At 42.9% G+C, this 16485-nt stretch overlaps 1 protein-coding gene across 14 annotated transcripts in view; it reads right to left on the bottom strand.

Moving 5' to 3' along the window:
* Positions 1-16485, bottom strand: part of LOC119974633 (serine/arginine repetitive matrix protein 3-like) — a 753111-nt gene that overhangs the window by 42072 nt on the left and 694554 nt on the right. For all 14 annotated transcript variants that reach the window (XM_038813686.1, XM_038813694.1, XM_038813698.1 and 11 more), the window contains one exon: positions 343-515. In XM_038813686.1, coding sequence (XP_038669614.1) covers positions 343-515 — 173 coding nt within the window. The remainder of the gene's footprint in view (positions 1-342; positions 516-16485) is intronic.

Here is a 16485-nt window from a genome sequence, read left to right as displayed (position 1 = left end):
AAGGTGTTTGGAGGGGAAACCTTAAGCATGACAACAGGAGGAAGCAGTGAGCAACCCAAGGAGGGGTGGACTGGGGAATACGTTACGGGGGGGGGGGAATAAGTTGCAGGGGGGTGTTGTTGCTACTGAAAAACTACGCCTCGCCTTTTTAAGATTGGAGAAATACCAGATGACTAACTTCTTTGCTCGCCTGCATTTTCTCCACCCTGCCACGTGGTGCGATTGTGAGCGACTGCCGACAGATTCTGCAGAGTCACTGCTGAATTCTGACTGGCTGGGAGAGTGTGGAGACTCTTTGTGAGCTGGTAGGGTCGACTTGAGCCCCTATGTGTGGATGCTGACCTTGACCTGTGCTTCGCATGCCTGCCCTCGGCGGAGGATCTTCTGCTGTGGCCCGGTGACCTGGACCTGAAGCTCCTGGACCCATGCTTTGAGCGCTTGCTGTCCTTGGCCTTGGGAGATGTCGATGCAGATCTGGGCTCTGCTCCTGGTGACAATGACCTGGAGTCCGTGCTCTGTAGCAGGAGAGAAAGGCTAAACTTAAAGAGACTCTGATACAACAACAGTGCCATCTTTCAATTCTTGCCACAACCCTAAGACACAGCCTACGTCAATAGTTTATCTAACACAGTCCTCTACAGTGCAGCTCATGCAAGATTTTGCATGCAAACCAAAAATTAATTCAAAATAAAAAACCTGGAATGGGAAAAAAACAAAAATTAAACAGTCAACCAAAGTTTAAGAAGGAACAGGATGGAATAATAAATAAGTTTTAAAAAGTGAGCTCAACAGATTGCTGTATTTTGAGGAAAGGACACATTTTCTCACAAATCCTGGTTTTAAAATAAAACAAGATGAAGATAGACAACTTGACTGAACAGCACAGAAATGGAAGGCAAAAATTGAAAAAAAAAATCCACAAATGTATTAATTATCACTCAAACAAAACCCTCTGAATAATACTCTGTTTTCTTTTTGTGCTTTTTCCTGCAGAGAACTGCTCATCTGTCATCAGCGACCCAGATTATTAATGTATTTTTTGTACCCCCGTTTGGTTAACATACACTTACCAATCAGGTAGCATTTCCTCCATTAGTAGGTAAGGTGTGAGGAAAAAGGGAAAAGCGGGGCAACATAAGTGCATCATTAGAGTCACAAAATGCAAGAGAAAAAAAGACACAAAAAAGCCCTTTCCAAGTAGTGAAATATGAACAATGTATGAAATTAAGAATGTGCAAAGGAATTTATTAATACTACAATAATGCAATGCCTAAGTACTGATGCACTAAAATAAGGCCAGAACGGGGTTTCTGGGCTACCACTCCACAAAAGGGAAATATATACACGGGGAATGTCAGATTTAACCTGCAAAGCTTAGGACAGGAGATTATTGGAGACAAGGTAAAATGTAACGTCTGCTATTCCTTAAGTGCAGAGAATGAGCCTCTCCCAGTCTCTGTGACCTTTAGCACTCTTCAAGATCGTACAGTGAAGGGCAGTGTTCAATCCGTCCCCGCTTCAGTTTTCAGTTCTGAACTGTCAATTAGCCTCAAACATTTTGGGCTTTGGTCCATGAGAAGGAGGTCGATATTGTCCAAATTATTTTGTTTCAGACATTTTTCTCTTAAATCTGGAACAGATATTGTTCCAAAAACATGCCACTTCCCTATTTTCTAGCCAGCGTTTATTTTGATTTTGTTTAGACCAGTCTAATTGTTTTCCTGTTTAATTTGGGCATTGTTATAGCTGCTTCCCTTGCCAGATATCGCTCATAAAAGTGAGTACCAGACTGCACAGCTATCAGGAGGTCAATCTCTTTGTAATAAGACACTAGCGTTTGTCTTAATGGCCATTAACCACAACTCTTTATATAGCACCTTTACTGCAAACAAAAGGCACGACACACACAGAAGAAATCAATAATAGCTGTGATCTGACAACATTTAACTGGCCCAGTTGAGGGTTGGTCAGCTCTAGTCTGTGATTGTTGACTCCTGATTTTCTGGAATGTTCTCTCATTCACTCTTACGATACCACATTCACTTTGTGGTCCATTATAAGTGACCTGATTTCACATCTTAAAACAAAGGATATTGTGACAGCCACATAGCACATTCCTCATTTGCCCAAGAATTTACTTGAGGTTTCATCAGATCAGTAGGTCACAATCAATTTTAAATCAGCTCAAACATTTTATGACATTGACTTCTGGCTTTTAAAGCAGACCAAGCAGGCCAGCAGCACGGTTCGATTCCCGTACCAGCCTCCCCGGACAGGCGCCGGAATGTGGCCCCTAAGCCTACTTGTGACAGTAAGCGATTTTCATTTCATTTCATTTTCAAATGACCTGCAGCTGCAGGTGAAATTTTACAGTGTGCATGTTCAACTTTTCTAATGCAGTGTAAATATTTTGCAAAAAAAAAATCAATGTTGCCAATTAACTTATAAAAACGTGTATTAAAAGTAGATAAAACTTTTGACTAGATTATTTCAAATTCTAAAACCATTGTATGAGCAATTTTAAACTTTATTTCATGTCAAATCCTCACCCCCAATCTCTGAGAACAACTTGATAGCTGATGCTCAATTACCTCCAGGCACTTTGGCCTCACTATTTAACTAGTCACTAGGGGGCATATGAAGCCAACTCCAGGTGACTCACCTCTGCTTTGCATCCCTGATGGCATGGGTTAGATCAGAATGAGGAGTGGAGGATTGGATCCAAATGTTGGCACTTTGTAGATCATTACTATACTATAGCAGTGAATCACTCGGAAATACTTCGTTATTATTTTATACTCAGCTTTATTCTAAAAAAAAAGTTTGGAAAGTCGTGCTCATTCATTCAATGTTTATGAGATTTTCAAACTTGCATGAATGCAGGGTAATTCCAAATCAGAAAGATTAGCCTGTGAAATTGTAATGTGGATTGCATGATTAAATAAACCCAAGTATTAATTAGCTGTGACTAATACCCTAAAAAGCAATTTAAAAAAATATAAATTCTGAGTACCCAAATCTTTATTTCCAATTAAGGGGCAATTTAGCATGGCCAATCCACCTGGCCTGCACATCTTTGGTTGTGGGGGTGAGACTCACACAAACACGGGGAGAATGTGCAAACTCCACATGGGCAGTGACCCAGAGCCGAGATCGAACCCGGGTCCTCAGTGCCGTGAGGCAGCAGTGCTACCCACTGCGTCACCCTGCCGCCCCCCCCCCCCCCCCCCAAATCAGATCTAACTTGAGTAACAAATCCTTAACCTCATTAATTATCAATGTAAAAGAAAAATATGAAAATAATCAAATAAAACATATCTAAAAACCGTCTCAAAAAAGTGATCTGGTTACAGGGAAAACAGCACTAGTTTCAAGGATAATATCAGGCTGTCTTTGATGAGGTTATTGTGTTTCTTTTCCCTTCAGTTTTCCGATGTGTTTGGGACTTTATTGTAATTCATCAGATAGACGGTGTAGGCAGGAGGGCAGAGGTCTCTGCTGATCCTGACCATGTTCCTAGTGGGCGCCATGAGGCTGGTACGTTGACCATTTTCTCTTCTGGTTTTGCCCTCCCTTTCCCTCAAGGGGGCCAAACCTGTCCTTCAGTTGGTAACGTAACTGAGAAAGGCAACTCCATCAGGTGAGGGGAAATTGCAGACTATTCTACCCTTCAATCCATTGGAGCTTTGATATCTCACTTAGTCCAGCAATGTTGCTGCCTCTAATAATTTTCTTCCACAAAAATCAGCATGTTTGATTAATAATTTTACAAATTCCTCCAGTTTTATGATTTGATTTCAGCCTAATTATATTCACAGGTCCCTTGTAGACCCTGACATTGTGTAGCCAAAAAGTGAAAATCAAATGAAACAAAAAGTATCAGAGGAGACAACCAGCTCTGCATTTACACAATGCTGCTGTCAACAATTTAAGGACTTCCTCAAATAGTCAACGAGGGTTAATATAAAAGTTGCTGAGAAAACTTTTATTCCCTTGATTACCATATTTTCCAAATTGGGATATTACATTTTCAAATTGGGATCAGGGACAGTACAAGGAGAGCCGAAAGGGACTCCATTTCAAAATAAATTCAGATGGCATATTTTCAAAAAAAATGTAGAAAATGGAGGCTAAAGGTCAAAGGTGATGAGGGATGCTCATTATAATCTTAATCTCACCCACTTCATTTTCTCCTAAAATTGATTTTGTCTCTAGTATTATTTGTCCATGCAGATTTCCCCCCAACAGGAAACTGAAGGTACTGCGGGATCAATGATCTGCCAAAGGAACTGGCAAAAGGCCCACGCGCCCTATACGTGAACATGGCCTTTGTTTTCTTCGATTTTTCTTTTTTGTTTTCTACAGCTAGACAAGAACAAACAGCCACTATATTCAGGGACACCATATATGTTAGTACAGCTACTGACAAAATAATTTAAAAAAAGAAATAAAAGAAAATGACTTAAAAGGCATCATTCATGGATCAATGCTACAAACAACATCGATATGCATCTTAACAACTCTACAGAACATGAAGGTCAGAAACGAAAATGAATCCAGAGCAGGGGCTAACTGGAAGATTTTATAATGAAACAGACAACCAAAATATGAAAAAAAACAAAGAAATAAACCTGGAAAATGTAAACCAAATAAGATTTAACTTCAAGCCAGGGTGTTTGAACAGACTCATCTGCAGATGTGTTGCGTGCCAAGGCAAACAAATACCTACCTTTCCAACCATAGATAGGAGTGCAATAATGAAAGAAAACAATATTCTCCACATTGGAGTGCAATATGGGAAAGAGACAGTGACTCTTTAGTAATGTGCCATTGACTTGATGCTAAGTGTTATTTTTTCCTCTATTTGTTTTATGCTCAAACATTGCAGCCAAGAGATTTCATTCGCAAAGATTCAGGATAAAAAATCTCATTAAACATAAAAGGTCCAACCACGTGCCGTGCAGTAATGTTACAAGACAACCGGCTAAGGGAAACGGAAAATGCACATTGGAGTATATACACAAGGGAAAGCTCACAGGAAGAAAAAGCACACAGAGAGGGAAAGGAAGCTGCCAATGAAAGGAACGGGTGACACAACCAGAACACTCTCTAGATAATCTGTATTCGGGCACATTAACCCTTTGAGGACTGTTTAAAATTTAGCCTGCCAACAATCATTCCCTCACCCTCTAACCAAAAAATGAAAGACTATGTGATTCCCTTGACCCAGAATGGATCAAACGATGTGTGGAACTCTGCGGGTGCGCCAATTTAGCGCTGTGCACTTGGATACTTGGAATCAAAACTGTTACTCTGCTGAGCTTTAATTGTAACAGGATACACAACAGACAAGGAAGGGAAAGGCTTTTATGTAAAGGAGCCAATCCCAACTAGATTTCCCTCTCCATTACCCAGGTAGTATCTGACAAGACGTATTGCCTGCTCCTTACAGAAATTGCCTGTAATTCACTGTGTTAGAATCAGCAGACTGAAAATCAAGCAGGCTCTACAAGGAGTCTGATTTGTGCAATCACATGCTTGCCTGTGCAGTGATGGCAAAGATTCCACTGATTGTTCAAATGCGTCCTTCCTAAAACTGTGCCAATAATAAATGTCGAATGAATCTTTGCATAACATTTTGAAAACACAAACAAAGTGAGCAATTTCCTCCCCTTCTCATGAACAATACCACCCATTGGTACTAAAGTGATGCAAGTAGCAAGGCACACTATTAAAATGGCAGCTTGCTCAGCAAGCTGAATTTATTTTAGTCTCCATATCAAAATACACAGTGCTCAAAGGGTTAATATCCGTCGTACCATTGAAATTGAAAACTAAAAATCTGGGATGGCTGTTAAATGAAGGGGTTAGGATGGGCCAGTAATGTCACAGGAACACACAGTAATAGTTCAGGATCCTTATCAATTACACCTTCTGAAAAATTGGAAAGGGGTTGACATCTCTATTTAATGTGGGATGTGGGTACCATTGCCAAGGATAGTCTCTGTTGCTAATCCCTAGTGTTTGTGAGAAGGTGCTAATGGACCCGCCTCTTAAACTGTTGTAAAGTGGCTCGTTAGTTAGGCCACTTCAGAATGTGGTTAAGAGTCAATCAGACTGGGTGTGAGATTGGTGTCAGATACAGGACAGATACGGATGGCAGGTTTCCTTCCTTTAACAGACTATTAGTGAACCAGTTGTGTTATTTTTCCTGCAATCCAACGGCTTCATGGTCACTTTTAATTATATTTAACCATTTAAATCATATCAGTGGCCTATAGTATTGCTAGATTAACTCGATACCATTGTGCTGATTACTCTTTATGTATACTGTGAGGTTACCATTTAACCCTAAACAACAAACAAGGGGACAGCGATTTAATGGGAAGGTTGATCAAAAGTTTGCGGATGATATGAAAATTGGTGGGGTGGTAAATAGTGAGGAGGGGAGCCTTTGGTTACAGGAGGATACAGACAGGCTGGACAGATGGGCTGATCAATGGCAAATGAAATTCAATCCGGATACGTGCGAGGTGGTGCACTTGTGCAGGACAAACAAGGCAAGGGAAGACATGATGAACGGCAGGACCCTGGGAAGCTCCAAGGATCAGTGGGACCTTGGTGTGCATGTGCACCGGTTCCTTAAAGTAGCCGAGCAGGTGGATACAATGGTTAAGAAGGCATATGGTATACTTGCTTTTATTAGGCGAGGCATAGAGTTTAAGAGCAGGGAGTTATGCTGGAACTATATAAAACATTGGTTACGTTGCAGCTAGAGTATTGCGGGCAGTTCTAGAATCCACATTATAGGAGGGATGTGATTGCACTGGAAAGGGTGCAGAGGAGATTTACCAGAATCCTGCCGGGGATTATGAAGAGAGATTGGCTAGATTTGGATTGTTTTCTTTGGAGCAGAGGAGACGGGGGGACGGGGGGGGGGGGGGGGGGGGGGGGGGGGGGGGACGGACATGATTGGGATGTATAAAATTATAAGGGGCATAGGTAGAATAGACAGGAAGAAACTTTTCTCCTTGGTGGAATAATCAATGATCAGGGGGCAGAGATTTAAGGTAAGGGGCTGAAGATTTAGAGGGGATGTGAGGGAAACCTTTTCACCCAGAGGGTGGTGGGAGCCTGGAACTTGCTGCCAGAAAGGATGGTGGCGGCTGAGACCCTCATAACATTTAAAAAGTATTTAGATGTACACTTGCAATGCCAATTCATACAAGGCTATGGGCTAAGTGTTAGAAAATGGGATTAGAATAGTTAGGTGACTTTTTCTGGCCGGCACAGACTCAATGGGCCGACGGGCCCTTTCTGTGCTATATGACTCCATGACACTCAATTAGCTGTTTCTAGTTTAGTGTGTATTCACCTCCTGAATGTAATGTTAATGCCTGTGCTCCTCTTGTTGAATAGAGGGTCTGATTTATCAGTTAAACTCCATCAATCCCAGGCCTTGCCCCTCGCCTGTGGTGTGGTGATCCTCAGCTTAAACCACTAGTGGACAGCTCTCCTTCTCAAAGGGGAAAGCAGCTACGGTCATCTGGATTTATGGCGACTTTACCTTTACCTTACCTATTCATGATGTTTCAATGCACCATGTCTGGGTTAAAATGGTTTTGGTGTTTCCTGTACACTGCATGAGTAGTGAGTAGAGCTGAAAAGATGGAAGTTGATTTCTTGACAGCCATGCTTGTAGCGGGAGTGAGTGCCATGCCTGTAATTTCCATGGTGTGGATTTGTAAAACTGAAATTACTGCTAGCAAACCTCAAGAATAACTATGATTGAAAAGTTTGTGTAATTGTTATAAATAATACAATTGGTATCCCCCCCCCAAAAAAAAATCCCCACTGTGCTAACAATTGAGAAAGAGCTGCCACTCTGGTTCAGAGATTACACTGGTCTACTTTAGGTTAATGCTGATCATTAACCTGTTTATATCTTTCCTGTTGTAATATTCCGATCAGTAAATGTGTTAAAATTAAAAACAATAGTAGATCATTTCTATTTGATTTTCTTTAAAACCAAATGATTTGAAATAGTAATCCATTTGTATCGATGAGCACAATAGGGTGACTTTTTTCAAAAAAATATTCATTTTAACATACACTTTAACAAAGTCGGTATTTTCTGTTTAAATTCCACGCAGTAAATCGCTTGAATGATGCACATTAATTTCGACAGAGAAATAATGATGGTTTTCCCACCATTGCTGTTGACGTTGAATTGTCAATGCACCGCTACTTAATGATTGGTTTGTATCAAGTTTGGTTTTGGGTGAATAATAATGTGATAAGAGCGACTGGGTAAAATAAACTAAAACTGTACTGATCCCACAGTGATGCATGCAAGTCTTGTGCCATGCAGGGTGAAGGACTGGGCTGTGTTCAGCTTGCCACATGAAGGAACTGACTCAATGTAATAGAGACATAGGAACAGCTATTTTCAATTTCACGTTCGCCAGCAGAGGTTTAAACATGTTAGGTATATCTTCATATTGTCACATGCCCTGATATCTCATAGGGATGGCCAGTATTCTCCAGAAAACGAAACCAACAGGATAGAATTAACGTTGTATGTCGGCTTTGCGGCAGATGAAAGCCGCATGAGGACGCTTGTGTGCCATTACCATGTTGACATGAGATGCAGACTGTCCTGGAGGCCCCCAGCAGCTACAACAAATGCTTGTACTTGGTGTTTTACAAAATGTATAAAACTTGAAACATCCATTGAATATTTTTGTTCCAGCCCGCAGGGTAATGTCAGAAACTGCAGTGTATCAGCCAAGGGCATATCAGACATTAAGGGGCTGAGCCAATTCGATTCAAAGCACATGGCCTCCAACAGTCAATAACTATTGCCTTACCTGCAACGGAATAAAACGGATAGATACATTTCAGATAACACTCTATTTGATGGAAAAGGAAAGGTACCAGTCCTTTTTTGTTGTTTTCATTTAATCCCTTGCAGATTACCAGTTTTATCCTATTCCTCTTGTAATCCTTGTCCTCTCACTTCTCCCATCAGCTGCGACAGGTGGGAATGGATTTGCCCCCATCGCTTCAGTCCCCTCAAGTCTGATCGGTTTGGCACCAGGCTCCTTTGGAACCAGGCAGTTTTTGGGTGGGACGTCTGAGGAGTTCCAGGAAGAAAACCAGGAGACAAAAAGTTTGGAACTGAACTCAGCTTTTCCACTCAAGATGTGGCTGCAAAGTGTCAGTTCCCCTCTATAAACAGCTGAGCAAAGTTCAGAATCCAGCTTAATTCCACACCTCTCGTATGGCCTGACAGGGAGTGCCTAAGCCGGGTCAATGAGCTGTACCAGTTTATGTGGATCTCCCTGACACAAGTGATGTGCAGAATCTTAATGAGCAGTAGGAGGAGGGGGACAGCATTTTGTGTGGGTTTCATAGCTGCTGTGAGAGGTGCATTGATACTTTCTTAAATGCCCTTTCCCAAAATCCTAAAAATATTCAAGGGTTGAACACTGCATCAGCTCAGATTCCTAATTCTAATCATGTGTCAGCAGAGTCCTTAGCAAGTTCACCAGGCTTGGGCTGATATAAAGCAAGTAACATTTGCCCCACACCTAAGTACCAGGCAATGACCACTTCCAACATATGAGAATCTAATCATTGTCCCTTGACATTCAATGGCATTAGCATCACTGCATCCGCCACTATCAACATCCTGGGAGTTAGAATTAACCAGAAACCGAACAGGACTAGCCAGACAAATACTGTGGCTGCAAGTGCAGGTCAGAGGCGCAGAATTGTAAGGTGAGTAACTCACCTCCTGACTCTCAAAAGCCTGTCCACCATCTCAAAAGCACAAGTCAAGAGACACTTGCCTGGATGAGTGCAGCTCCAATGACAGTCAAGAATATTGACAACATCCAGGACAAAGCGGTCCACTTGACTGGCACCCATCCACCAACCTAAACATTCACTCCCGACACCATTGACGCAGTGTATACTACAAGATACAGTTCAGAAACTCACCATGGCTTCTGTGACAGCACCTTAAGGCAGTGGATGGGGTGTCAATCAAGTGGGCTGTTTTTTCCTGGATGGTGTCAGGTTTCTCGAGCTTTGCATTTGCTGACCAGAGTTGGGGAGTCAGGAGGTGAGTTATTACTTAGCACAGAATACCAAGCCTCTAATCTGTCCTTGAGCAATAACTCTTTACATAAGCAGCATGAGTATCTCCCCACTGATCTTTGGAACTGTACATTGTGTGCTTCTCAGCACAATCTCTGCTGAGTGTAAGGACTGTCTGTATGTATCACTTCTTTGACATTGGGCGTGATTTTTCGGCTGTTCCCGCCAATGGGATCGTCCGCTCCTGTTGAAGACAAGTCCCCGATGCGGATTCCCGGGCAGCAGAGGGTGAGAGCAATGGGAAACCCCCTTGACAGCAGCAGGACCAGAAGATCCCACCGCCAGCCAATAGTGGGCCGGGGTTGAGGGGGAGGCAGAAAATCTCACCATTGTGTTGGAGATTGGTTGGATATATCAACCAATGACTACTGGATAACAGAATTTAAAAAAAAATGAACAAGAATTGGAATTGGGATTTATTTTCCATCAATGCCTCTCGGACTTGTTAATACACCAGCAGTCCAACGGTATATCATTGAATGTTTTTACCATTCCAGGGACAGGGATCTCTGGAGTTTCTATGTTCCTATCCTTCAGTGTCTATCTACTAACCTGGATACATTTAAAAAGGCCAAATCTCTGATTGACAATGCAAAAGAGCTCCCTCACTGCAGCAATACACATAGAGAACAGTGAAGAGAATCAGTACAAAAGCCACCCTCCCTTTAGAACATAGAACAGTACAGCACAGAACAGGCCCTTCGGCCCTCGATGTTGTGCCGAGCAATGATCACCCTACTCAAACCCACGTATCCACCCTATACCCGTAACCCAACAACACCCCCCCAACCTTACTTTTTAGGACACTACGGGCAATTTAGCATGGCCAATCCACCTAACCCGCACATCTTTGGACTGTGGGAGGAAACCGGAGCACCCGGAGGAAACCCACGCACACACGGGGAGGACGTGCAGACTCCGCACAGACAGTGACCAAGCCGGGAACCGAACCTGGGACCCTGGAGCTGTGAAGCATTTATGCTAACCACTATGCTACCGTGCTGCCCTTTCTATGGTAGTGGCTGCTCAAATGTCCAAAGTGAATGTTAGTGAACGGGTGAGTGGACGTATGAATGCAAAGTGGGCAGATGGGTGAGGTAAGTGGGTAGGATGGAAGCTGGGTGAGGTGATAGGTGGTAAGAGGGGTAGTGGGTGGGGTATGGTTGGGGCTAATCAGATTGGGTCTGGGGTAGTGGGAGCTAATAAAGCTGGTCCAGCGGGGTTGGGAGGGACAGGGGGTAGCTAAGGGATGTCAGTGTCAGTGATTGTGGGGTGGGCAGTTCTGTAACTTCCCAGGAGTTAAGCTAGGAATTGTCTGTGTAACCAATGCTGGGTAACTATCCAGATAAGAATGTCAGAACTGTCCAAAGTCTGCGACTCATACCAGAGTTTATGGACAGTCCTGAGGAACAGGGGACTTGCCCACTGGAAGATCAAACTTCTCAGGAAATTCCAATGGAGTCAGTGCATTGGGACTTCCATGCAATCCCAACGAGCCTTTTGGAGAGTACATTCCATCTCTGATGATCTGGAGATGGGAAGATCTGCACCATTGTCCGTGTAGTAGATTCCACCAATGTATCTGCGACATAATTGCACAGATGATTTTCTGGTACAGATAAAACAAAATAAGAGAGCTTCATTCAGCTATGAATTAGACTACTCCAGATAGGAATCTATTGCTTCTTGACCTTGCTCCCAATCCAAGGCCAATGTCGCTTTTGAGGGCATGACTTGCCTGATCCTCTTATTAAAGCTAAGCAGAAACGCTTAACCTGTGATTTCCCACTTCTCTGTACAATGACTTGGACAAGACCACAAACGGAAGTCTTCAATACCATGTTGTACAGCCCACTGGAACACTGACGTGTTGGTATACTGACATTTTGGAAAACAGTGATGGAATACTGCTCGATTTTCTTCTCAGTCAATATTCAAATTAATGAGCTGAAAATTGATCATCCTGAGAGGGTGCTTTTGCTCACACCGTTGGGGAGGTTTGAAACTAATGTGGCGGGGGATGGGAACCAGATTAGGAAGTTAGAGGTCAGTAAAGAGGCAGCAACTAAAGCCAGTAAGGTACGAGATAATAAACTCAATGTGACTAAGGGCAAGAGTAGACAGGGAAGAGATGATGAACGCAAAGGGACATTTGAGGTGCATTTGTTTTAATGCGAGGTGTAGCAGGTAAGGCAGATGAATTTAGTGCTTGGATTAGTACCTGGGAATATGATGTTATTGGTATTACTGAGACTTGGTTGAGGGAAGGGCAAGACTGGCAACTAAATATCCCAGGGTATAGATGCTTCAGGAGGGATAGAGAGGGAGGTAAAAGGGGAGGAGGAATTGCATTACTGGTCAGAGATGATATCACAGCTGTGATTAAGGAGGGCACAATGGAGGATTCGAGCACTGAGGCAATATGGGTAGAGCTAAGAAATAGGAAGGGTACAGTAACATTGTTGGGACTTTACTACAGGCCTCCCAAAAGCGAGTGTGAAGTAGAGGTACAAATATGTCGACAAGATTATAGAAAAATGTAGGAGCAATAGGGTGGTCGTGATGGGATATTTTAACTTACCCAACATTGAATGGGACTCATGTAGTGTTGGAGGCGTAGATAGAGCAGAATTTGTAAGGAGCATCCAGGAGAGTTTTTTTTTAATGCAGTATGTAAATAGTCGGGAAGGGGCCATACTGGATCTGGTATTGGGGAATGATCCCAGCCAGGTGGTTGAAGTTTCAGTTGCTGATTACTTTGGGAATAGCGATCACAATTCCGTAAGTTTTAGAATACTCATGGACAAAGACGAGAGTGGAAGAGTGCTAAATTGGGGAAAGGCCAAGTATAACAAAATTCGGCAGGAGCTAGTGAATGTGGATTGGGAGCAGCTGTTTAAGGGTAAATCCACATTTGAAATGTGGGAGTCTTTTAAGGAAAGGTTGATTAGAGTGCAGGACAGACATGCCCCTGTGAAAATGAGGGATAGAAATGGCAAGATTAGGGAACCATGGATGATGGGTGGAATTGTGAGACTAGCTAAGATGAAAAAGGAAGCATACATAAGATCTAAGCGACTTAAACCTGATGAAGCTTTGGAGGAATATCGAGAAAGTAGGACAAATCTCAAACGCACAATAAAGAGGGCTAAAAGGGGTCATGAAATATCTTTGGCTAAAAGGGTTAAGGAAAATCCCAAAGCCTTTTATTCGTATATAAGGAGCAAGAGGGTAACTAGAGAAAGGATTGGCCCACTCAAAGACAAAAAAGGGAATTTATGCGTGGAGTCAGAGGAAATGGGTGAGATTCTACTTTGCATCAGTATTCACCAAGGAGAGGGACATGACGGATACTCTAGGTCAAATCGGCATAAGGAAGGGGGAAGATTTGGGTATTCTAAAAGGCATTAAGGTGGACAAGTCCCCAGGTCCGGATGGGATCCATCTCAGGTTACTGAGGGAAGCGAGGGACGAAATAGCTGGGGCCTTAACAGATATCTTTGCAGCATCCTTAAGCAAGGATGAGGTCCCGGAAGACTGGAGAATTGCTAATGTTGTCCCTTTGTTTAAGAAGGGTAGCAGGGATAATCCAGGGAATTATAGACCTGTGAGCTTGACGTCAGTGGGAGGCAAACTGTTGGAGAAGATACTGAGGGATAGGATCTATTCACATTTGGAAGAAAATAGATTTATCAGTGATAGGCAGCATGGTTTTGTGCAGGGAAGGTCATGTCTTACAAGCCTAATAGAATTCTTTGAGGAAGTGATAAAGTTAATTGATGAGGGAACGGCTGTAGATGTCATATACATGGACTTCAGTAAGACGTTTGATAAAGTTTCCCATGGCAGGTTGATGGAAAAAGTGAAGTCGTATGGGGTTCAGGGTGTACTAGCTAGATGGATAAAGAACTGACTGGGCAACAGGAAACAGAGAGTAGTGAAAGGGAGTGTCTCAAAATGGAGAAAGGTGACTAGTGGTGTTCCACAGGGATCCGTGCTCGGACCACTGTTGTTTGTGATATACATAAATGATCTGGACGAAGGTATAGGTGGTCTGATTAGCAAGTTTGCAGATGATACTAAGATTGGTGGAGTTGCAGATAGCGAGGAGGACTGTCAGAGAATACAGCAAAATATAGATAGATTGGAGAGTTGGGCAGAAAAATGGCAGATGGAGTTCAATCCAGGCAAATGTGAGGTGATGCATCTTGGAAGATCTAATTCAAGAGCGGACTATACGGTCAATGGAAGAGTTGGGAAAAAATGATGTACGAAGAGATCTGGGAGTTCTGGTCCATTGTACCCTGAAGGTGGCAACGCAGGTCGATAGAGTGGTCAAGAAGGCATACAGCATGCTTGCCTTCATTGGATGGGGTATTGAGTACAAGAGTTGGCAGGACATGTTACAGTTGTATGGGACTTTGGTTAGGCCACATTTGGAATACTGCGTGCAGTTCTGGTCACCACATTACCAGAAGGATGTGGATGCTTTAGAGAGGGTGCAGAGGAGGTTCACCAGGATGTTGCCTGGTATGGAGGGTGCTAGCTATGAAGAAAGGTTGAGTAGATTAGGATTGTTTTCATTGGAAAGACGGAGGTTGAGGGGGACCTGATTGAGGTATACAAAATTGTGAGAGGTATGGACAGGGTGGATAGCAACAAGCTTTTTCCAAGAGAGCGGGTATCAATTACAAGGGGTCACGATTTCAAGGTGAGAGGGGGAAAGTTTAAGGGAGATGTGCGTGGAAAGCTTTTTACGCAGAGGGTGGTGGGTGCCTGGAAAGCTTTGCCAGCAGAGGTGGTAGAGGTGGGCACGATAGCATTATTTAAGTTGCATCTAGACAGATATATGAACGGGTGGGGAACAGAGGGAAGTAGATCCTTGGAAAATAGGCGACAGGTTTAGATAAAGGATCTGGATCGGCGCAGGCTGGGAGGGCCGAAGGGCCTGTTCCTGTGCTGTAATTTTCTTTGTTCTTACCCAATGCATGAAGGGAGTTGTGCTCTGCAGAACAAACTGGATAGAGTTTCGAGAGTGCTGATGCTGGTAAGCCCCGTGTAAGTCTCAAACACCGGTAGCACAAGGATGTCTTATGCTCTGAGCACCATAAGTACCATCTCATGTTCCGTCAAATAAAGTATTATCTGTCCTGTATCCAGTGAGAAAATACATCTGTCTTCTATCCCAGAGGTTGCAACACACATGGTACAGACTGCCACTTGACAATTTGCTTTTGCTGCGTGTATCAGTACATTCAAAATGGTGCCAGATGAGGAAAAAGCAATAAAAGTAGTGATGTAAATCCTACTAGTTGTAGCTCCGGCAAACTTCCTTCATGCAGTATAATGTGCCTTCAGATGGTTTCCATGTATTTTGTTTCACAGTACATGAATTATGGATTATGTGAAGTACGAGTCCATGTAACCCTTGCCTCTCCTTGGGCCGAGATGAGGCAAAGTGCCTTTTCACACAAGCTGTAGAGATGGTGTCCTGGGGAATGCTTGCCTCTCCAGACTTTTGCATTTCCCCACAGAGGACTTGAACCTGTAGCCGAATTATTGCTGAGCTGTTGCAAAACCGATTAGCAGCTCCTGACTAAAATAGACTGTCCATCAGAATGGTACAGGACAGAAGGAGGCCATTTGGCCTGTTACCCCCATGCTGGTTCTTTGAAAGTACTGTTGGGTTAATTCTACTCTTTTCTGCTTTATCCACAGTCCCGTAATTTTGTTTTCAAGCATCTACCTAATTTCTGTTTTGCGAGTTATATTAAATCTGCTTCAAGCACCCTATCAGAGGGCGCATTTCAAATCGGGATAAATTCCTAGTGGATTTTCTTATCTTCTTCTCTCTGGCACTTTTGCCATTATCTTAAATCTGTGCTCACCAGTTACCCACCCATCTGCCAGCAGAAACAGTCTCTATTGATTGGATCGAAACCCGTCAGAATTTCGAACACCTCTATTGATTCTCCCCTTCAACTCATCTGCTCTAAAAAGAACATGTCCAGTTTCTCTAATTTCTCCACAAAATTGAATGCCTTACCCCTGGTTTCTTGGAAATAGCAATGCCATATTGAAATCTCAACCTCACGTTTTATTAAAAGGTCAGTTTGGTGTGATTTAGGGTTGCTTTGAAATTCCCAACCTCTGCTCTCTCTGTTAACTCTACTTCATTGGACCCGACAAATTACATTCTGTTAAAGTCATCTCCAGTTTAATCTCCAGAACAGTGGGATGTAATTTCTAGGGAGAGAAGGGAGGTCTTCTGATAATGCGGCATTCTCTGCTAATTTGCAGCTTGCAGGAATTTGGGGTTCC

Source organism: Scyliorhinus canicula, chromosome 12 (assembly GCF_902713615.1).
Source record: "Scyliorhinus canicula chromosome 12, sScyCan1.1, whole genome shotgun sequence".
In the NCBI taxonomy this organism is placed as follows: domain Eukaryota; kingdom Metazoa; phylum Chordata; class Chondrichthyes; order Carcharhiniformes; family Scyliorhinidae; genus Scyliorhinus; species Scyliorhinus canicula.
The sequence above is the reverse complement of the archived record's forward strand: the minus strand, read 5'-3'. Positions and strand labels throughout refer to the sequence as shown.